The 24,838-nt window shown below is 34.0% G+C and overlaps 1 protein-coding gene across 1 annotated transcript in view; it reads left to right on the top strand.

Annotated features, from left to right (window-relative positions):
• The window catches only part of Atrx (ATRX chromatin remodeler), a 235,153-nt gene extending 210,596 nt beyond the window's left edge, over positions 1 to 24,557 (top strand). Inside the window, 5 exon segments of the mRNA XM_047535184.1 lie at positions 17,731 to 17,880; positions 18,858 to 18,983; positions 19,923 to 20,018; positions 20,523 to 20,651; positions 21,676 to 24,557. Coding sequence (XP_047391140.1) covers positions 17,731 to 17,880; positions 18,858 to 18,983; positions 19,923 to 20,018; positions 20,523 to 20,651; positions 21,676 to 21,954 — 780 coding nt within the window. The 3' untranslated portion in view covers positions 21,955 to 24,557.
• The last annotated feature ends 281 nt before the right edge of the window (positions 24,558 to 24,838 follow it).

The following is a 24,838-nucleotide window of genomic DNA, read 5'->3' as shown; positions in this document are numbered from 1 at the left end:
CTTAGGGCCTCCAGCATGCTATGCAACTAGTCTACCACTGACCTATATCCCCAACCCAAGAGTTTATCTTTGTGACAACTGCTATGAAGTCCATTGGACTACAACTTAGGTCCACTTGAGGCTTAATTTGACCATTTTTTCTGTTAGTTTAAATATACTTGAATAAAAAGTATCTTTTCAGTATTCATGTTATGAAATATTAAATTGATAATTTGACTTTATTAATTATATCACAGAATGTGATTAAGTTTCTTGAATAGCCTGAGAAATTCCCTGTGCAGAAACAGATTCAATTGTATACCTTTAAATGTATACAAACACAAATGGAATCATACAATGCATACTCTTCTACAGCTTACTTTTTTCACCTAGATGTATTTTAAACATGTTACTGTATTGGTACATACACTGCCTTTTAAAAAATACTGCATAGTACTACTTTATTTTTCTATTAACTTTTGTATCCACATCACCTTTCATAATTTTAAATGGCAAGAAGTATTCTTTTCAGGATTTGTACCTATTTTTATCATTTTGAAAAATAGTGAAGTTCCCCTCTTTGAGAAATATGTATGTGTAACATACTTCCTAAAATTATGCTTAAATTTAAACTCAGCTTTTTAAAGAAATAGCTCATGGTTAGTAATTTTCCAATAGGAAGCAAACATTCCAATTAAAGTGAAAATTGCTTTAAATTTATTCACTATATGGTGGATTTCTAGTTATAGGAAAAATGTTTAATTGGATAAGCATTTATTATTTGCTGACTTTGAAAGGGACTATGAGGATATGGTGAGAAGAATAAAACATTGTGCTTTAAAGAAGAGTTTAAAAATTCCCTAGGAAGTACAATTTAATTATTATGGGCTCTCTGGAAAGAAACCATCCGTTATTTGTAATTGGAGCTCTGAGTCTTCAAAGGTACCCTGCTTTACATACTTCTCTTGCTTTTAGTGCTTTGCCAAAGAGCAAAAAGGAAAAGAAAGTCAAATGCCATTTTTTAATGGCTGGCCCATAATTTCCCCCTATTCCTTTTCCCAGTTTCTAAAGTCCCTCCTTGGTTTACCACCTTGCTTTGCTAGCTTGGACCCCATCTTTTTAATTAAAAATTGATACATAAAATTACAAAGTATATCATAAGCATTCATGAAATCATTATTGTCTTAGTCTATTCAGGCTGCTATTACAAAAATGCCATAAACTAGCTAATTGTAAAAAGAAATATTTGTTTCTCATAGTTCTAGAGGCTGAGAAGTCCAAGAACAAGGTACCAGATTCAGTGTCTGGTGATCAAATGCCATATTAACACAAAGTGCTTCAACTGTCCCATAGTTCTTGAAAAAAAGGAAAATTATACTTAAATTACTAATTTCTTTTGGTGTTTCATACTCCGAGCTATACAATTTATTCACATTACCTCCCTCAATCCAGTAGCAACTGAAAACCAGGTAATGTTGTTTTCATTATCAAGATGAGGAAATTAAGGCTGGAGAGTTATGTAGCTTATCCAAGTTTATACACTTAAGTTGTGTTAAAGCTGGCCTCAGTCTGCTGAATTCAAAAAGCATATACTCTGGGACTGGGGAAGTAGCACAGTTGCAGAGCATTTGCCTAGAGGTTGTGAAGCCAAGGGTTCCATCCCAGTGTTGGGAGTGGAGTGTGTACTCTTAATCATTATAGTTTATTGCCACTCAAACAAAGATCACAAAGTTATTTCCAGTGACTGGAGATATAGCTTAGTGGTAGAGCACTTGATTAGCATGTATGAGACCCTTGGTTAGATCCCCAGATCTGGGGGGGAAAAGTTATTTCCAAGTATGAGAAACAAGGCAAAATAGTTTTAAGAAAAATTATAACATACCATGTTACCTTTCTAATTATCACAGTAACTAAAAACTGTCAGGAATCTATAAGGCTTAGGGTGTATGTGAGATTTAACTGAAGGAGAGATAGACCAGTTGGGGAGAGAAAGTAAAAACAAAAGAATTCTTCTTAAAAACAAAAGAATGAATGACTGATGTGATTGGCACTATGTTTGCTATAATAGATAGGAAAGGAGGATATAGCTTTCAGGTTCATTTAAAAGTTTTTTTAGTTGTAGATGGACAAAATACCTTTAACATTTTTATTTATTTTTTAATATGGTGCTGAGGATCAAACCCAGTGCCTCACACGTACTAGGCAAGCATTCTACCATTGAGCTGCAACCCCAGCCCTCAAGTTTTGATGAAATAAATCAGAGAAGTTGACCCATAAAAGATGATTATCATTTAATTGGATTAAGGGAAGAAGAATGAGATATAAACAACTGGTTAGAGAGTTTGTACAGAAGAAGTAAGGTAGGCTTAAGAGCTGAAGAATAAATGGGTCTGATGAAGAGTTCACATTGGATGAGTGGTGTGGGGCCAGCTATGAGAGCCATGAAAGGCAAACAGAGGCATTTGAATTTAAAATAGTACAGTATTCATTATAAGTTCTTGAATGAGACTGTGGTATAATGAATGTGGGGTTTGCATCATTAACCTGGCAGTAAATTTTAAGTCCTTCGGGTATAAATCGAGGAGTGGGATAACTGGGTCAAATGGTGCTCCATACTGCTTTCCAGAGTTGCAGTCCCACTAGCAATGTGTGAGTGTACCTTTTTCCCTACATCCTTGCCAACATTTATTGTTACTTGTATTCTTGATAATTATCATTTTAACTGTAGTGAGATGAAGTAGTTTTAATTTTTATTTCTCTGATTGCTAGAAATGTTGAACATTTTTTCATATATTTGTCGACCATTCATATTTCTCCTTTTGTGAAATGTCTGTTCAGATCCTTTGGCCATTTATTTATTGGGTTATTTGTTTTGCGGTTTCGGTATTAAGTTTTTGAGTTCTTTATATTTCCTGGAGATTAATGCTCTGTCTGAGGTGCAGGTGGCAAACATTTTCTCCCATTCTGTAGGCTCTCTCTCCATGATTTTGGTTGTTTCCTTTACTTTCTTTGAAGAAGCTTTTTAGATTGATGTCATCCCATTTATTGATTATTGATTTTACTTCTTGTGCTTCAGGAGTCTTGGTGAGGAATCCAGTTCCAAAACAGACATGATGGAGGGTTGAGTCTACTTTTTCTTCTAGCATGCACAGGGTCTCTGGTCTAATGCCTAGCTCCTTGATCCACTCTGAGTTGGGTTTTTGTGCAGGGTGAGAGATAGGGCTCTAATTTCATTCTACTGCATATGAATTTCCAGTTTTCCCAGCACCATTTGTTGAAGATAGCCTGGCAGGAATTTTTAATATGAGAATATATAATAGGATGAAAATTGAGGAGTAAATCAGACATATCATGAAAATGGATGGTAAACTCAATAATTGGTGATCGGTCGTAGCTCTCAAATGTGTAGAGAGAGAAATTTTCAGCCTAAATAATGAAGCCTATTTATTCATTAATTGGTTAAAAGTGTTTAAGGGTGCCTGTGATATGCCTTGATGGTTGCCAGGGTTACATTTATAAATAAAACTAGGATATTACTCTCAGGAAACCTATAGTTTAATACACTTACCTTAAGCAAATATATATAATGAAAGTTATGTGTCCTATAATAGGAATTTGTACAGGCACCAAAAAGGGAATATTAATTTTTTTCTTGGAGGACTTGATGATGAGAACTTGATACTTAAGAGGGCTTGAACAGATGTTGAAAATAGAAGTAGATACCCTATTTGCATTGCTAAGAGGGCAAAAGAGGAGCAGGAAACATCACCCATAAAACAGCATGACAAATTTGAGGAGCCTCAAGTGATTCAAAATATATAAGAATGTCAGAAAATAGTGATAGTATAGGGGTAGGCATGGGAAGAGGTGAGAGAAAAGACTGAAAAGTAGATGGAAATCACATCATAGAGAGTTTGGAGCCAGATGTGGTAGCACACACCTGTAATCCCAGCTCCTGGGGAAGCTGAGCCTGAATTATTTAGAGTTCAAGCCCAGTCTGGGCAACACAACATGAGCCTTTAAAAAAATAAAAGGAGTTTTGTACATTGTGTTATATAGGCCATGGGATCTCTTTGGGAATTGTAAACAAGAGACATTGGATTTACATTTTAGAAATATCATTTTGTGTAGCATTGTGGAAAATGGAGTGGAAAAGAGAAAAATGAATGTTATAATATGATTTTAAAGATGATTCAGGTGGGAGAGATAATGGCAGTCTTAAATCAGGAGCTAGTGCTGGGAATCTATTGATATAGGTATTCAATAAAGGTTAACTTTCTTTCCTAGGTTGATAATTAGAATTTCATTTAACTTTGCCAGTACTTTAATAGAATTTGAAAATCGGTCCTCTGTAATGGGTACAAGTATGTGTTTTGATATTTGTTGTGAAGGGATTTCTTGATATTTGACCCTGCTTTTATTTCAGAGTTGGTTCCTATTATTAGAGTGCAATTGCAAACCCCTTCCTTTTATTTTAATTTTTAAGATGAAAGACTGATTAAAAATGGTACATTTTAATTCCCCTGTCCCATTCCTATTATCTAAATGGCAATTAAATTGCATGCCTTTTATGTTACTTTTCTTTGTCTTTGAAAGCATGCACTTTGAATTTACTTGATATGTGATTATTTTCTCTTTCTGCTTCATTTTTTCTTTATTATATCATCTGTTCCTGTATTTCTAGTCTTCTAGTTTCTTTTACTCTTCCACTTTCTAATCAGATTAAATATCAGAGACTTATTAGTCACTTGAGTTTTTCAAATTATTTTTAATCTTCGAAACTCTTTAAAGGCAAGAACTATAGTTTTTGCTCCTCCTTTATTATCCCATAGTGAATAATACAATATGGGGGCACTTTGACCTTTTTGAATTTCTTTATAGTGATATTTAACTGGACTTGTATCATTCTTTAATAATCTATACATCATTGAAAGGCAACATTGGAATTATTTTGCAAGCAGTGTAATTAAAATGAAGAATGGTTAGTCTGTTATAGTGGTTTTATGAAAGGAAGAAGGTTAAAGTTTAAATTGTATCTTTTCATTCTTTCCTAAATCTGCCTTTGGAGTTAGCTTCATTCATCGTCCCACTCTATTACTTATATGTTTTTTTAAATAAATCTCCCCATCGGAGTCTTAATTGTTGTAGCTAATGATGATTTTTCCCATTTTGAAATAGAGCAGTCTTATAGTCTTGTGAGTCCATTATTTTAGTAAATTGACTTCAGGGTCTCCTGAATGATGTTTACCAAGTGTCTCCTGCATCTCTTAGTTTTTCAAGTTTATGTTCCTGGGCCATTTTGAAACTTCAGCTAACTTGCAATTCATTTAACACAAGTTTCTAGCAATAATTGTTGACTGATTCTTAATTATTTGTTTTTAAATATTAAAGTAGTATCTAGCCTTCATTAACATTTATATAAATGTTGCTTGGGAGACTGCCTTTTCTGATAATAAAATTATAAATTACATAGATATCGGAGATAAAAAATTTTGGTCAAGGTCATGTTTTATAATATGCTTAAGTGGGTGTTTTGTTCCTCTTAAGTACAGTGTACACAGCCTAAGCTCTATACCCTTTATTAAGAAAATAAAAGCCAGCAAAACTGGCATAGAAAAATTTTTGCCCTTTCCTCTTCCAGCAGTGTACTACTTATGTCTTTTTAAATGTGAACTGCTTATTGCTAATTACAGGGAGAACAAAATGGGATTTAAACTAAAATACCCTAAATGAGGCTTTAGGTTTGCTTTCTCCACCCTGATTTTGTATACAATTTTCTCTCCTTGTCTTTAGTCTTTTATTCAAACTTCAATACCTCAAAACACAGTTTCCTGAACAGAGATGTTATTGTGTAGTTTTATTAGCCAGTGGGTGTAATATAAAGTTTTACCTTAGTCATTCTTAAAACTAGTATGAAATGTACCCCATTTAAATAATTTGATATGAAGTATGAAATAGCTAATCAACCTATCTCAGGAACTTTCTTCAGACTAGCATACATTTACTTTCAAGAATAAAGGTTCAAAAGGACCCATTTAATTATAGGACAAGTGTTAGTAACCTATGACATATGAACCACATGGTGGCACATGGACCCAATTTTTGTTGACATTTACTTCTAAGAAGTCATACTCATAATTAAAATATGAGGTTTCATGTCATTACTACTTCTTGCCTCTTTTATCACAAGTTTAATGTTTGTTTATTAAAATAAATTCTAGTAATATTCCCATATTTGTATTTACTAGTATCAAAATTATTATTCATGTGAATAATAGATGACCAGAAAATACAATAAACTTAAGAGAAATGGTTTTAAATCTACCATTACTTTATAGGTTGTTAAAGTGTCTCCTATTTTAGTGTTTGCTGGGATGGTGATGCCAAATGATAAGAACTGTTGGTTTACGCCTTTTTTCCCCCGGGTAATCTGCCAAACCCCTTTTACGATGTAATCTTAGGCAAGCCATATGAACTTTTTAGCTTCGCTTTCCTCCAGAATATAATAATACCTACCTCACAGAAGTGAAGTGTGTAGCACATAGTAATTGCTCATGTTTACTCTTTTTGCTATTAATATTTCTTTTATACTAGGTTCATTTCTCAGAAAGCAGTATGGAATTGAATTTTCTTTGAACTTCAGAGGAGTCATAGGCGGTCCTGATCTTTTGGACATATGATGGTTTAGTAGAAGACTAAAAACATTCAGTTGCTGGAGGAAATAATCTTAGCTAGACTTTACTTGACAGGCATTTGAGGCTTGGACTCCCCTAGAGATCAATTATATTTGGTTGGGAATATGATAATGTTTAAATATTGGTAATCACTCCCAGTGTAGTTAGCACTCAGTTACCTAAGAATGAATACTCCTCCCAATATTCAAGGTGTTTTTTTTTCTGCCTTAAATAATACAGACAACTTTAGAAGAATTATCTACCTTATAACTGGCTAATGTCTCTGTAGTAATTTTTAAAAGTGGAGGAGTACTTCTACTGCCCCTTCACACACCTCACAATAAATATTTAATAGACTGGCCATGCTTAGATTATAAAGCTGTTTTGTAAGGAACCAAGGTCACCAAGTCTTTTAGGAAAATCATTTAGGTTACAGAAACCATGGTACCAATGATACCCCTAGATGGCAGCCTCCCATACCATGGCCAGATGTCTTATAAATAATCGCCAGCAGAAGCATCAGAATTTATAAGATAGCCTTGGGCTGGGGTTGCAGCTCAGTGGTAGAGCGCTTGCCTAGCATGCATGACACACTGGGTTCGATTCTCAGCACTGTATATAAATTTTTAAAAAAAGGTCTGTTGACAACTAAAAAATATTTAAGTGTGTGTGTGTGTGAGAGAGAGAGAGAGTGAGTGATAGCCTTGCTGACCAAGTTGGGGATGATACACAAGGTTCTGTTGGTTTAGTTTCCTTATGGAGACTTTAGGACAACAGAAGTATTTGCTACCAAGATCATGAAAATCCTGACCTTTAAAATACCAGCTTTGTATTTAGTAAATGCTCATTTCTTAAGTGAATTAAGGTGGTAGAAGCCTTTTCTACTACATAGTCAAATTAAAATATTTATCTGTTCCCTCTAGACTCTAAAGTCTATATGAGGGCAGGGCATATACCAGTGTGTCTTTATCACAGTGTTCAGAGCACATGACACAATATGCAGTGTTTCTCATGAGTGAGTATCCAGTGAAAATGTATCACATGAACAATGAATTTCTGCCCTAAAATCACAAGAAGATTGTTGTAAGGTGTTAGATGATATGCCTTTAAAATAGTGGTTTTTCTCCTTTGTAGTCCTTGGACTAACCTGTATCAGAATGACCAGGGGACTTGATAAAGTGCAAAGTGCCAGTTCCTGGCTTCACCTTTTTTTTTTTTTTGTACTGATGATTGAACTCAGGAGCACTTTACCACTGAGCTACATCCCCAGATCTTTTATGTATATTTTGAAATAGGGTTTCACTAAGTTGCTGAGGCTAGCCTCAAAAGTGCTCTAGAGTCTCTGGGGTTACAGGTGTGCATGTGTCACCACACTGGGCAGATTTCTAGCTTCATCTAAGAACTTCTGGATGTGGACCCAGAGGGAATCGTTATTTTTAACAGTGTCAGTACTGGGATATATACAGGGTATTATAACAACATGATTTTTCTTTACAATTGCTATTAGCTCTAACTTTGAGTTAAAAATAATAAAAAGTGGGACTGGGAATGTGGCTCCATGGCAGAGAGCTTGCCTAGCATGCGTGAGGACTTGCATTCAAGCCCTAGCACATCATCATCATCATCATTGTCTACATCATTATGTAGCTAACATTTATGGAGCTTTTTTTTTTATGCCAGGCACTGTGCTAACAGGTTTTCTAGCATTACTTCCTTTAATGCTAGCCACCTTACAAAGTAAATACAATTTACTTCTGTTTTTCTAGATGGTGAAATTATAGCACAGAGATGTCACACAGCTAATAAGTGGTGGGACCTGCATTGCATTTGAACTCAGTGCCATGACCATACACTGTAACCACTACACTATATTGTACTGAATTAATTATATGATTAAACTTGTGAAATAAGTAAATTGAATCACTCTCCTGTTGTATGACTGTATCCTTCATCAGTACTGTGGGTTTATGGAAAGATTTGTTCAATGTTCAAGGTATGTCATGTTGGAAAGTAGGTTTCATCCTTTAGTCACTATAAATTCCTAGGGTGGCAAAGTTAATCCTAGTCCTCCTTAATTACTTTTCATGCCGAATTTATTCATTTCAACCCTAAGTTGTTATACCTTAATAGTTAAGAACAAGGCCCTTGGCCTTGGGTTGTAGCTCAGTGGTAGAGCATTTGCCTTGCAAGTGTGAGGCACTGGGTTTGATCCTCAGCACCATGTAAAAATAAATAAGTAAATAAAGATATTGTGTCCATTTGCAGCTAGAAAATATTGTTTTAAATGAACAGGGCCCCAGGGCAGGACTACCTGGATTTGATTCTTGACCCTAGTCAAGATATTTGACTTCTCTGTGCCCCTGTTTCTTCATCTATAATTCTGAGAAACTTATGTCCACTCTTCAAAATGTCACCCTTTCCACTTTTATTTTCATCTTTGTGACCATGAATTATCTGAATACCTGCTCTTTTTGGTCATTTTTGTGGTACTTGGGTTCAAACCCAGGGCCTCATACATACTCATGCACACTCTGTCACTGAGCTACTGAGCTACACTCCAGCTTTCTTTTTCTTTTAGCCTCCATGTCTTTTTTTAGTACCAGAGATTAAACCCAGGAGTACTTAACCACTGAGCCACATCCCAGCCCTTTTTATTTTTTATTTAGAGACAGGTTCTTGCTAAGTTGCTTAAGGCCTTTGCTAAGTTGTTGAGACTGGCTTTGAACTTGCCATCCCCCTCCCTCAGCCTACTGATCTACTGAGATTATAGGTATGTGCCTCTGTGCCTGGCTAGTCTTCATATCTTTTAACTTTTCATTTTTATTCCTATTTCTTTATATTTTTCTACTGTCTTCTGGAAGAGCACCTTAGTCTGATTTTTTGGTTCACTAAAGTTATTCTTCAGTGGTATCCTTCCCACTGTTTGTACTATCCATTCAGTTATTTCAACTGTTATTTTTTATCCCTAATGTTCATTTGATGTTTAAATAATTTTGTGAATTTCATATTGGTAATATTTTCATAACTGATTAACTTATTAATAACTGATTAACACAGCATGTGTTGCCAGTTGTTACTCCAAGGATGTGTCTGTAAGCTTCTGAAATTCTTATTTCCTTTTCCCTTCTTTATTTTCTATAGGGTTGGTTTTGAGAGACAGTGCCAGCAGCCCATGCTTGTTCACCATCTTGGTCATCTGATCTTATAATAGGGGATAATAATAGATGCTTCATAGAGATATGAAAATTAAATTAGGTATTCCACGTGAAGGTCTGAGAATAGTGCTGGAATTTAGTCATGCATCTGGTTTAGCTGTAAAAAAAAATCTAGAGAGGGCTGACTTGGATTCAGATCTCAGTTTCACAGCACTTTTTAACTTTTTTTGGGAGAGATGGGTATGGGGGATAGAACCCAGGCCACTTAACCACTGAGCCAAACGTCAGGCCCTTTTAATTTTTTTGAGACAGGGACTTACTAATTTGTTTAGGGCTTCACTAAGTTACTGAAGCGGATCTTGAACTTGTAATCCTCTTGCCTCAGACTCCTGAGTCACTGGGTTTATAGGCATGCTGTTGTGCTTCAGCATCATTAGGAGCAAAGATAGCATTCAGAAAGAAAAGGAAAAGAAACAAGGCCCTTTATTTTTACATAATAGTAAGAATCAACAAATCACTTTCTGTCTGTGTCTCAATCTCTTGTATTAGGACAACAACAAATTAACTTGTTTAAAGTTCTTTCTAATCCTAACATTTTTGATTTTCACATGCATAAATTGCTCAGTTTTTCACATTAGATATTGAGCAATGTCCTTTAGACATGAGCTACATTTAAAATATACACAGATATTCTCAGGTCAAATAATAATTTATTAATCTTTCTACAGCTTTGACTTCCATTAGTCTAGGATCTTCTTGGATAATTCCTATATCAGATAATTTGTCCTGTCAAACATCTCTTGAATTTTTTATTAGAAAAACTTAAAACTCCTCACTGTATGGAAACACATTGTTGGTGGTTTGTTTGTTTTTCATTAAAGTCTGCTTTAGCATCTTTAGAAAATTTATTAGAAATAAGAGAAAATGGTAAAAAAAAATACTGGTAGAGTTCTCCCAATAGCTTACCAAAAGAAGAATGTGTTTTGGAGAAGATAGTTAAATTTCATCAGATATTACAGATGGTGAGAAATGGTCAGACCTGAGAATTGACCATTAGATCTTTTATTAGTTTGTTCTTTCATTTATTCATTTAGTTATTTATGTTTATTGGGGATCAAATCCAGGGCCTCATGCTTGCTAATAGGCAAATGCTCTACTACAGAACCGTGTCCTCAGACCAAGCTATGTTCTCAACCCAGCCATTAGATTTAGCAACACAGAGATCATTGATAGACCAGGCACAGTGCTAAGCACTTTATAAGTAATATTTAATTTCTAAAATAACCATGTGAAATAGATACTAGGTTCATTTACAGATCAGGAAACTGAGGCTCAGCGTGGTAACTTACTTAAGGACATAAAGCTAGTAAATAGTAGAATTAGAATTTAAATCCACTTAAAACTAAATCTGTACTGTTCATCCAATACAGCAGCCATGGATGGGACTTGGGATGTAGCTCAGAGGTAGAACACATGCCTAGAATAATGTATAAGGCTCTGGGTTCAATCCTCAGCACTGCCCAAACAATGTCACCAATGCAAGACCCACTAGCTACCTGTGGTTATTATGTTAAAACTAAAATTAAAGTTCTTCAGTCACACTAGTCAAATTTCAGATGCTTAGTAGTCACGTAGGTAGTAACTACTGTAGTACTCTAAAGCCTATGATCTTAACAACTACACATAAATCCTCCCAATTTACAAAGCTACCACCTTTTTATTTATATATGTATGTGTATATCTGTCTATATATTTCATTTAAATCCTGCCATTAAACTTTTCATCTGAAATTCAGAAGACTGACAAAGGTTGTTTTTTTTTAATCAGATAAGTTTATTCCAGCAGTATTATATTGGTGATTATATTCCAAGCAGTGTAGTCATAAAATTCTGTATCATAGGAGTTCAGAAGGATGTGACTAACATGTTGGAATAATCAATAATCCTTTATTAATACAGGAACTTTAGTGTCATAGTAACTGTATATTAATAGCTTAAATGGTATTACTCTGTTGGTTATGTTGGTTAAGTCAAATGGAAGTCTTTTAACGCTTTAAAGGAAGAGCAGCAGGATATAGAAACTGATTTTTATTTATTTATTTATTTTTGCGGTGCTAGGGATCAAACCCAGGGCCTTGTGCTTGCAAGCAAAGCACTCTACCGACTGAGCTATCTTCCCAGCCCCTAGAAACTGATTCTTTTAGGAGAATTAAGTAGGTGAATACCTTGCTTTTGTCTCTTCAATTACTAGCGTTTGCTGGGCCAAGTTTTTTACATCAGGTTTATTATTTTGGACTCTATATAAATTTTGGACTATTTTGGACTTTGGAATATAAATTCCATGAGAGAACTGATCAGTATAAGAATTACTAGCTGATCTTATTTATATAATTTTAAATCATTTTCTTCAAATGTTTTCTTTTTTTCAAATATAACTTGTTCAGTCCACAGCTCCACACAAAACAAAACAAAACCCATGATATAACTTGAAATAGCTGCTTCAATTCCTAGTTTGTATTCATTCCACTTTCTTGTTAAAATATACTGTAGTTGAGTTAGAGGATGTAATATTGTGAAATAAAGATGATAACTACAGATTGTATATGGTAAGAATTGATTTTCAATTCAGGTTCTGCCTGGAAAGTTGCAACCTTCAGAAAAATCTCTGCAGTCATATAAAATTCAGAATGAAAGCTCTCTACCTCACAGTAGCATGTGTAATAATTTTAATGGATAATCAAGTTTTAAAGGTTAAATACTAAATATAGTATCTAGCTCTTTAAATGTTAAATTAAGAAAAATATTCTTATCAAAGGAGGCTTTACCCTCCACCAGAGTTAGTTTGGCAGGCCTGCATTTTCTTTCGTTGAAAGTGACAAGTTCTGTAGTTGTCACCATCTTATTCATACCAGCAATTTGGGAATCAGGATGTATTTATAAATGCTCTCTGGCAAAGGTTGTGTGCTCTTGACCCAAAAATCTGATACGAGGTGTTATATGAACTTCATTCAATAAGCTCTCTAGTTACTTATCAAATGCACAACTTTTTTTTTTCCAGCGTAGTTTGGGAAGAAATGGGCTTCAAATTTGAAAGTAGATGCTTTTTGAACCAGGAATATTAAATTTCTTTACTAAAAATATAAACTTATTTAAATTAATAAAATGAATTTTTCATAGTTTTTTTGAGTGGATAGTTATATTTTCTAGTGACATTTTATTTCCAGATACTGTAAAACTCAAACCAAAAGTGATGGTAAGCAAAATATTTTTGAAACATGGCAAACCTTCTATCCTACCCTCAGGCAAAGTCTCGATTATTTTTTAACAATTTTATTTTCAAGGTTGAATTTCAGAATTAATTAAATGGGAATTTTTGTCAGTTTGCCAAATACTTTAAACTTCTAAATAAATTAGCTTGAACTTTTAATTTATCATTAATTTTGCTTTATTATTAATTGAACTAGTCATTTTTAAAGCTTAAACTAATTTAGGTTGTTAGCTAAAATATAGACCGTGCTTTTTTCAGCTTGTTGGCTTTTTCACTTATTTAAGGAAAATAAAGTTTGGACAAAGAAATGTAAAGGTACACATTTGGATGTAATTTAAACCTCATTTTGATGACTGTTGGCTTAGTGATTATAGATTCTTTTCCAGTATTGTTTTCAATAATAGTGTTACTATAGCAACTAATATAAATGCTGCACTTTAAAGGGGAGAAACAAAACGTCTGCACTGATTTGTGTTGTATATTGGGGTGAAGATTTTCTTTATTAACTTTTATATCTTGCTCTGGAATTTGCAGAATTGTTTTTCCTGAAGAAATAACCTGAGGATCCTGTTACAAATACTTTTTTGCCCTTTTAATCTCATCATTTGTTTCTTGTATTATTCATAGAGTGCTGCAATTGATTTAAAAGGGGAAGATGCAGAAAGTCTGTATTCAAAATCCTGTATCTTCTTTCACTTATTTGTGTCTTACACAGCACCCTAGAATAAAGATTTCTGCTTTCCTGCTTTTGAAATGTATAAATAAATAAGTTCGATAACTTATGCTGTCTTTTCTTTATTAAAATGAAGATGATGGTGAGCATACTTGTCTAAGCCCTTGAGTATTACTGCCATAATCACTATATAGACAAGTGACTAAAATACGTTAAAATTTATCCATTAACTCATTTCATTGTAGATTTGATAATAATTAAAATAGGAAACAGTGTTATATCTTAAAAAACTCTTAAGGGAATGAATAAATAAAGTTTATCTATATAATGTAAGTACTGTGCAGCCATTAAAAGTGATGAAGTTAGCCAAGCCCATTGGTGCATGCCTATTAATCCAGCTACCACTTTAACATAATCCCATTTTTGTGCAAAGCTATGTGTGTATGAATGTGTGGAGTGATATATAACTAATATTACTGGTGATTATCTCTAGGTTTTGTATTTAGATTATTGTTTTCATTAATTTCTTACAAAATTTTTTGAAAAGAGTGAGTATAGTAGCCAATAGAAACAATGCAAAGTTTTTTGGTTTGATGGAAAGAAGGAGGTAATGTTTTAGCAGAAAAATCAAAAGTATTTTAGTGGTAGAAAATAAGTCATGCAAACTTTTTTTCTTTTTTACTTACTGGCACTTCAGTCAACAGTTGGTCAAAAGAGTGTTATTTTATGGGCAGAGCTAAACCTCCAGCATAACCTGACCTTAGACAATCATGTTTGACTTGATAGGGTAGATCTTAAATCTGGAATTGGTGGGAAGACATTAGAAACAGGGGTTCTCAAAATTAATAACTCCTAAAGATGAAGATGATAAAACAGTGCATGTCAGGTTTATAGTAAAAGAATGAACCAGCTTTTCACAAGTTTGTCTCTGAGAATTGTTTGATGTTTTCCTGTATTAAATTAATATATGCTTGTTAAAAAAAACTTCTAAAAGCACAAAAGTATTAAATGTGAAAAATAAATAGGCCTACTTAGGTTTCTCTCATCCCCAGAATCCTTCAGTGGATTATCTTTTTATTTAAAAGAGTAGCTTTGGGAAATGGAGGAACCATACCTCAAGAAAACAAACATTCTTTGTAGTATGTTAGAACAATCACTCATTAGGAGTCAGTACATTTAGTTTCTATTCCCAGCTAGTCCTTAGCTGTGTGATTGGAAGACTTACTGTGCCTCTCTGGTCCTTCCTTAATGTCTTGGAATTATCCAAGGTAACTTGGACTTTGAAATTATAGGTTGCTAAAGACTGACATGATAAAGAGTCCTGATAATTCTATTTTTATAAGGGTATATGTGAGTGTATGTGTGTACATACATGCATGCATGCATTTCTAGAAAGGTTTTTCCTTCAGCTATAAAGTAATTAATATATGAATTGTAGTGTTTATAATTGAGAAATAAACACTATACTTAATTGACATAGTGTTTATTTTCAGAGTTGGATGTTTTCATTCATCCTGCTATACTCAGATCATCCTGTTAGACTTCTGAGCAAAGAGTATTTTGTCCATGTTTAACTTAAATTCATACTCAGGTCAAGTTATAATAAGATCCAGTGTTATAGAGAGAATGAATCAATGGCACAGACTGAAATTAATGCAGTTGCTAGTACTTTTGGTCTTTTGCTTAGGTAGCTTTTTTAGCGAAATGAACTGATATTGACTATGGTTAAGATCATCAGTCTTATTGCCAGGCAGAAGTAAAATAAGAGACCATCCATAGTACATTTGAACCTTGTAATTGATTTGGTATATTTTAGAATAGCTGACTTCTGAAAATGTATTTGTCACTTGTTTTAAAAATGTGAGTGTTATCTTGTGTTATTATAGCTCTCTCTTCAGTCATGCTTTTGGGAGGTGGACATGGGAGTCACACATCTAAGGAAATGTTAACCTTTTAATGGAATGAATCAGTACAACAGGGGTTTATTTCTGTTTTGTCAGTTTAACTTTGGAGTATGATCTAGTGATGGATAAATTTTTTCAATGTGGCATAGGCCAGATAAATCACCTTTGGATAGCAGATTTCTATACTGGATTAGAAGAAAAGTATTTAGCCAGGTGTAGTGGCACACTCCTGTAATCACAGCAACTGGGGAACCTGAAGCAGGAGGATCACAAGTTCAGGAAAACCTCAGCAACTTAGTGAGACCCTGTCTCAAAATAAAAATAAGTAAATAAAAAGAACTGAAGATGTAGCTCAGTGGTAGAATGCCCCTGGGTCTAATTCCCAGTACCCTGCCCTCCGCCCACAAAAAAGAAAAGACGTGCTTAGTTAACTTTCAAAGGAACTAAACCTGTTGGCGTCTTTGTATTCTACCAGTAAACTTCCTGGAAGCCCTCCTTTTGTGTGGTTTGTTTGTTTTGTTTTGGTGCCAGGGATCAAACTCACCCCTTTTTATTTTTTATGTTGAGACAGGGTCTTGCTAAGTAGCTAAGGCTGGCTTTAAACTTGAGATCCTCCTGCCTCAGCCTCCTGAGCCGCTGAGATTACAGGTGTGCACCATCACAACTGGCTATATGGTCTTTCTGTGTTTTCTAATAGTCTCTTTAGTCTAACAAAAGAAATAGTACATAGTACATGTCAACATGATTTATTATAAAGTCTCAATTACAGCTGTGTCTTTTAAGAAAATCAGCTACCTTTTCTTCTTGAAAGGAAGTGATTGTTTTAAGTGTCTGTTAGGCTAACAAGATAGAAAGTTGTTTACATGATATTAAATATTAAATATAGAATTAATGTCAGTATTTACTATTGTATAAGGAAAAAACCTTAGGGCCTCGTGTTCTGAATTTTTCACCTTTATTTATTTAATAGACATTTGTGTTCCTACCATTTTTGGTGTGGTTAAATATGTAAATATAATTCTTTTCAAATGTGGGTCTTCTCTATGGTAAACATATATGCAGTTAGCATTACTAGAATTAATTTAATGGTGTATACCTTCCCCTACCTACATTTTTTTTTTTTTTTTTGTGGTACCGAGGATCGAACTCAGGGCCTTGTGCTTGCAAGGCAAGAACTCTACCAGCTGAGCTATCTCCCCAGCCCCCCCTACCTACATTTGATAATTATGTTTTCTTACTGAATTAACAATTTAGAATGTGTATTCTTGGAGAACTTGTTTTTAAAAAACATGGAAAATCCTTTTTTAAAATAAGTTAATTTGTCTTTTATTTATCCAGGTCTTCATGTGTGAGTTTCTTAATTTTCATTGTTTTTTTTTTTTTAACATAGAAGGCTAGTTTACTGTCCTTACTGAATATATGAATGATCCAGATTTTTAAGCATTTGATTTTTAACCTTAAAGACTAACTTAGGACACCATGGTTTTTAAAAAGACACTGTAATAACAAATTAATGAAAAATGTACAGTTTAAATTTGACTCATGAGTCCTTAACAGTGCAATTTATATTTGACCTTCTTGTAATTAAAATAAAATGATTAGATGTTCCAGTTAAACTGTCTTATACCTGTTTAGATTCATTTAGATTTAGGTTTTGTTAGTACAGTGGTTTAGTTAACTAAAGTGATTGTGAAAATAAAGTTGTTACATATGTATAAACAGGAGTAGCCATGATTTTTAGCACAGGCATCCACTGTAATCACTTAAAGCAGACTTGTGTTAGCATTTATCAACTCAGATTTAAGCATAAAAGGTATATGAATAGATTGTTTTCTAAGTTTGGGAAAAAAGAATTTGAAAGCTGAAATGTGGTAAATTTTAAAAATTGCATCTCTCAAACATGAAATTCTGACAGAGTATGCTGTTGTATGTTTTATGACTGTTCCTAGGTCATTTATAATATATATTAGACATATGAAAAGCAGTCAGTTTTCAGTCTTAACAGTTGACCAGAGAACTATGGAGATGTGAGACAGAGGTAGAAAATAATTCTCTATTATTTCAACCCCTCTAAACAGGATACTATACTTGCAGAACTTCTTCAAATACATAAAGAACACATTGTAGGATATCATGAACATGATTCTCTTTTGGACCACAAAGAAGAAGAAGAGTTGACCGAAGAAGAGAGGAAAGCAGCCTGGGCTGAATATGAAGCAGAAAAGAAGGTAGTTCATTAAAAATGCTTTTGGGGCTGGATGCAGTGGCAAACATCTATAGTGCTAGCTACTTTGGAACTAGGTAGGGCAGTTGCTTGAGCCAACAGTTCCAGACCAGCCTGGGCAGCCCAACAAGACCCCATATCAAATAAAATATTTAAATACGTTTTGGATTTTGTTTTTATGTTAATCATTTGTAAGAGCAGTGAAGAAATGAAGAGTCACATTTGAAATGGGCAATAATATAGTAGGTCTTCAGGTACAGGGTCCCCAGTTATGAGTGTCAGTTTATAGGCTTCAGCTATGTTTGGTGGTAAAGTAGAAGGAGAGGACACAGGAAAATAATTGTTTACACTTAAAGAGTAGTAACCCTATTTCTTCTTAGCAATTGCTGAATTGAGAGTTGAGAAGGAAGCTACATATTTAGCATTACTTGTTACTACCATGTGTAGTCACATACAGAGCTTAGAGTTTGGAGGTAAGAGTTGCTTTAGCATGTATACCATGAAGTCTAAAATTTGGCTGAATATCAGAACACAAGCTATTTTCTTATTGGGCATTAATGCCATCTCCAGCAGCAACTTTATTTAAAATAATTGCATGATTATTTTAAACACCAACCCACTTAAGCAAAAAATGTGCCTCAGCATGGGAAACCTTATCCTAATACCTGAATCCTTTTTAAACTCCTAACTCATTGTACCAAACTTCTTTAATGTTAATGTGATGTTAGGAGTCTCATCAGAATTCACTGAGTTGCCTCATTCTGTGGGAATTATCAGAAAAAAGAATACACCTTTAGGGGTTAAAGCTTTCCATGTAATAAGATCTTGGTCCTGGGTAAAAAGGGTGTTTTGTTTGTGTGTGGAAGAGTGTTAATAATTTCCTAGATCTGAGAATGTGGATTCTTTTCTAAACCAGTAGGTGATGTAGAATTTCAAGTTTTAAATCACAATGTGAAAAGTGCATAATTTTTTTGTTTTTAGGGTCTGACCATGCGTTTCAACATACCAACTGGGACCAATTTACCCCCTGTCACTTTCAGCGCTCAAACTCCTTATATTCCTTTCAATTTGGGAGCCCTGTCAGCAATGAGTAATCAACAGCTGGAGGTAAGATGTGAAGTACAAAAGTAGTTTAACATGAATTAAAGGCAATTTCAAGTGCCTTGTTGTTGAGGGTTCCCTATGCAGGAATATCACATTCTCCAAAAGATTACCTCTGAATAGACCAAGAAATTTTTCTTTTATTTGTTGACCTTTTTGAACCAGTATATTATAGTAAAATGCAGCTTGTTCAGAGCACAAGGGAATCTAGTCCTTGAATTAATGCAGTTTGAATTATTTTAATTAAGGAACAATAGGGCAGCCGAATGGCTAGGGAAATAGCACTTTCTTCAGTTATAAAATATTTGAAATAAAAACATTCCATTCTTAATATTTGAAAGTAGGATAAGTACATGTCTATTTATATTCTAATGCAATATAGAAGTACTATTAAATATTTAATGCCCAATGTTGTGAAATAAGTGATTTAAAACGACTCAATTATGAATTAAATAGGAAACATTGGGTTTGGGTTTTATTCCATTGTTAATTGGCACATTATAATTACACATGATAGCGGGATTCATTGTCACATTCACACATACACACAATATAAAAATATAATTTATTCCCTGATATCTACCCTTTCCCTCTCCACTTACCTCCCTCGGGTTCCTTTCCTCTACTGTACTGGTCTCCCTACGATTGGGTTTTATTATACCAGTAGTTTAATAATTGAATCTGCGATTTCCTTTTTTAAATGTGCTTATATATTCATTTAAATTACTGAATTATTGATACAATAAAATCCAAGTTTTTATTTTCCTAACAAGACACTTTTGGCATTGATGGATTTTACTCCTCTTTCTGTTGCTGAAATTTGCTTTTCCCTTCAATAATTTAAGAGTTTTAAAACCAAGTGCTATAAATTAGCAAGAGGAAGGATCCCTACACCTTAAAACTGTGCTGTCTTTCTGCCCTAACTTACTTCTTACATTCTTCTAGGACCTCATTAATCAAGGAAGAGAAAAAGTTGTAGAAGCAACAAACAGTGTGACAGCAGTGAGGATTCAGCCTCTTGAAGATATAATTTCAGCTGTTGTAAGCTAATTGGCAATTGTCTTATTTCAACCTCCAATTTAGGTGCCCCCCACATCATTTGTTTTAATTTTTAATTGTAGTTTGCAGTACTACTTTTGTGGGGAAAAGAATATAATTCTTATAGCTTGATTTGCAGTAGTAAAGTGGATGATAGTCCCAAACTATAATTCAGCAATTGTACATAGATGTTGGCACAAAAGAGAAATGGGTAGAATCTAGGAATTAAGAAATTGACCATAGAGATGCATGCATTGTTTGCATAAATTTAATTACCATTTATGAACATTAAATCCAAAATAGTTATTTCATTCCAGAGATAGCCAGCCCATGCACAACATTGAACAACTTAGTACCCTGCTTTTACATCACTGTTTTCCTTAGAAAAGAATAAAGGAAAGGAGGCGGGCAGGGAATTTGAAAAATCCTGAATATCTTTTAAGTACCTTGATTATTCTCCCTCAGTTGTACAGCAATAAGGATTAAATAGAAAATTTCTTCTTTTAGTGGAAAGAAAACATGAATCTCTCAGAGGCCCAAGTACAGGCATTAGCATTAAGTAGACAAGCCAGCCAGGAGCTTGATGTAAAACGAAGAGAAGCAATCTACAATGATGTATTGACAAAACAACAGATGGTAAGAGTTCTAACTATCTCTAAGTTAGGTTTAATTTTCTTGAATTTGTAATAATAGGCTTGCATGACAGCTATGTCAGTAATCATCCCTCCTGTGGAACAATGAATGGTAATTTAATATTCTAGAAGAAAGTTTGTTAAAAACCTAGTAATGTCAAGGAAAGATAATATATTCATTACAAAGGAGCAACAACTTAAGAAATGTATCTTCTTGCAGTTTATGCAGGATCTGTTTCATATAATTTTAATTTTTTGTATATTCTGGGTATCTATATAGGAAATTTTGCCAGACTTTTACCACCTTCGCTATTTTTAAACACCTTCAAAAACTATACTGTTCAGTGTATTTAATTTGAGAAAAAGAAGTGGAGCTCTAGATGATATATCACAAGTTCCTACTAAATTATCTAATTCTTCAGAAAGCTAGTATATTCCAGGATCCTTGATCATCTTTCCCAGCTCAGTCGTTTGCCAGCCATCTGCCTTGGACTGGGAAATTTCAACTCTTGACACCAGGGAATCAACTTCTGTGGCATGAATTTTACTTAGAAAGCAGGGCAGAATTGTGTGGTTTTAAATGATCTTAAGAAATTTGAGATATTCCAGGTAGAAATTATTCCTATTACAAGTGCTTTACTCTTTGGTGTTTGTCACTGAAATGTTTATTTGTCTGTCATCATGTGAAATATTCAAAAGAAGGACAAAGAGAGGAGATTTGACAAAAACTGCTGTAACTAATACTTGAGACTAATCACAGTGCAGGACAGGTTACCATGGCAACTAACCTAAATGCTCCTTGCAATACAATAGTCAAGTCATTAAGAGAATTTAGCCCTAAATGGTGTTACTAACTGGTTTCTACAGTAATGGTCCTGTGAATGCCGTCAAATTAGTAATGGTGATAACAATAATGTGTTTTCCTTTTGGTATGGTACCCCCTTAACAAATTGATTTAACTCAAAACTTGATACTTGCCTCTTTGAGACGGGTCATGCACTTGTAACAGCTCCCTTTTCTTTCTATAGTTAATCAGCTGTGTTCAGCGAATACTTATGAACAGAAGGCTCCAGCAGCAGTACAATCAGCAGCAACAGCAACAAATGACTTATCAACAAGCAACACTAGGTCACCTCATGATGCCAAAGCCTCCAAATTTAATCATGAATCCTTCTAACTACCAGCAGATTGATATGAGAGGAATGTATCAGTCAGTGGCTGGTGGTATGCAGCCACCACCCTTACAGCGAGCACCACCCCCAATGAGAAGCAAAAATCCAGGACCTTCCCAAGGGAAATCAATGTGATTTTGCACTAAAAGCTTAAAGGATTGTTAAAATCATAGAAAGATCTTTTATTTTTTTAGGAATCAATGACTTAACAGAACTCAACTGTATAAATAGTTTGGTCCCCTTAAATGCCAATCTTCCATATTAGTTTAAAATTTTTTTAAATAGGGCATACCATTTCTCCCTGACATTTGTCAGTGATGTTGCCTAGAATCTTCTTACACACATTGAGTACAGAAGATATTTCAAATTGTTTTCAGTGAAAACAAGTCTTTCCATAACAATAACAGCTCCACAGATTTCCTCTCTAAATTTTTATGCCTGCTTTTAGCAACCATGAAATTGTCATAAAATTAATGAATTTAGGAAAGAATAAAGATTTATATATTCGTTCTTTACATATAAAAACACACAGCTGAGTTCTTAGAGTTGATTCCTCAAGTTATGAAATACTTTTGTACTTAATCCATTTCTTGATTAGAGTGATTGAAATGGTCTTAATGTTCTTTTGACTCAAGTCTGAAACTGGGCTCCTGCTATATCATCTCCGTGATTGAAAGTTAGAAACTAAGGGTTATCTTTGACACAGAGTTGTGTGCAATATTCTTAAATACTACTGCTCTAAAGTTGGAGGAGTCTTGCAGTTATCATTGTATAAACAGCCTTAAGTACAGCCTAAGAAGAGAATTCCTTTTTCTTCTTTAGTCTTTCTGCCATTTTTTATTTTCAGTTATATGTGCTGAAATAATTACTGGTAAAATTTCAGGGTTGTGGATTATCTTCCACACATGAATTTTCTCTCTCCTGGCACTAATATAAAGCACATCTCTTAACTGCATGGTGCCAGTGCTAGTGCTTCATCCTGTTGCTGGCAGTGGGATGTGGACTAAGAAAATCAAGTTCTAGCATTTTAGGAGGTTAACACTGAAGTTGTGGTTGTTAGGTTCACACCCTGTTTTATAAACAACATCAAAATGGCAGAACCATTGCTGACTTTAAGTTCACATGAGGAATGTGCTTTAACAATTCCCAGTACTGTCAGTATTGTGAAATAATTCCTCTTAAAGATAAGGATCACTGGCTTCTATGCTCTTCTTTTCTCTCATCACCATGCTCTTTCCCCCAATTTCCTTACATTTTCTTAAATTGTTTTAAAGTCTGATATCTTTTCAGTTTAGATCTTTGAGGCAATTTTCTGATGAAAATTAATTCATCTAATACCCTTTCATGTGGTTTTATGAGAAAATCATTACAGTTCTTTTTATTCCTCCGGGTCCGTAAAAAATGACCTATGATTTTATTCATGTTCAATTTGGTTGCTTTAGGTTCTTAAAGGAAAAGATTGTTTTTGACTATGGGAGTCAACTCAACATGGCAAAACCATTTTTGAGATGGTGATGTAACAGGTAGTAGAAATAGCTAAAGAATTCCCAAAACAAGAAAGCTGGGTGGAGGATTTGCTCTAGGTATCACTGGATTAGAATGAGTTTAATGTTAGCTAAAACTGTTTTGAGTTATTTGGATAATAAAGAGATTTCCATTTTTATCTTGGAAGAACTAGTGGTAAACCATCCAAGAGCACTAGGTTTATGATATAAAATTCGTGAGGTTTGGTGGATCCACCCCCCCCACCTTCCTGTGGTAAGACATCACTAACAAATTCCATGTATTTGGATGTTATGCCAGCCATATAATCAGATTTATTTAATTGGGTGGGGGCAGATGTGTGTGAATTGCTTTAAAAGAAATGAAAAAGAGTAAGATTTATGAGATGAAATTTTGAAGGCATTATGCTCTGGCTAACTGTTATCAGTTGGTATTTCTACAAGTCCAGAATACTTTAAACCTGATTTACAAGACCTAGGAATTTTCAACATGGTCTAATTATTTACTCAAGACATAAATGTGAAAATATTAGGCAACCTTCTAAAACTTTCTCACAGTGGATGAAACTATGACTTAAAGAATAATACTTAGAAGGATTAATTGGAAATCAGAGAGTTTGAAATAAAACTTGGACCACTTTGCATACACTCTTCTCACTTGACATTTTAGCTACATAATATGTACTTTGAGTATAACATCAAGTTTAACAAATATTTAAAGACAAAATCACATGAATAAAATACTAAAAAACTCATTTTTATATTTGTTTTAGATGTTTTAAATAGTTGCAATGGCTTAAAAATGACGATTTAAAATGTTGCTTGTAATACAGTTTTGCCTGCTAAATTCTCCACATTTTGTAACCTGTTTTATTTCTTTGGGTGTAAAGCGTTTTTGCTTAGTATTGTGATATTGTATATGTTTTGTCCCAGTTGTATAGTAATGTTTCAGTCCATCATCCAGCTTTGGCTGCTGAAATCATACAGCTGTGAAGATTTGCCTTTGTTTCTGTTAGACTGCTTTTCAGTTCTGTATTGAGTATCTTGAGTACTGTAGAAAAGATGTCACTTCTTCCTTTAAGGCTGTTTTGTAATATATATAAGGACTGGAATTGTGTTTTTAAAGAAAAGCATTCAAGTATGACAATATACTATCTGTGTTTTCACCATTCAAAGTGCTGTTTAGTAGTTGAAACTTAAAACTATTTAATGTCATTTAATAAAGTGACCAAAATGTGTTGTGCTCTTTATTGCATTTTCACAGCTTTGAAAATCTGTGCACATATTGTTTCATAGAAAATGTATAGCTTTTGATGTCCTATTTAATGGTGGTTCTTTTGCACAGTTAGTTATTTAATACTGGGAGGTCAAGAAGTTTGGTTTTTGAATCTGTAATATACTAAATTCTGTAAAAGGAGATCTATAACCTCAAAAAGAATTTACATACCAGGAAGCCTATGTGTGTTTGTGTTAGTTTTGGTTGTCTGTGTGTAATCCAGCACCATTTCCTGCTTCCC

This window comes from Sciurus carolinensis, chromosome X (assembly GCF_902686445.1).
Source record: "Sciurus carolinensis chromosome X, mSciCar1.2, whole genome shotgun sequence".
NCBI classification, from domain to species: Eukaryota; Metazoa; Chordata; class Mammalia; order Rodentia; family Sciuridae; genus Sciurus; species Sciurus carolinensis.
The sequence above is the reverse complement of the archived record's forward strand: the minus strand, read 5'-3'. Positions and strand labels throughout refer to the sequence as shown.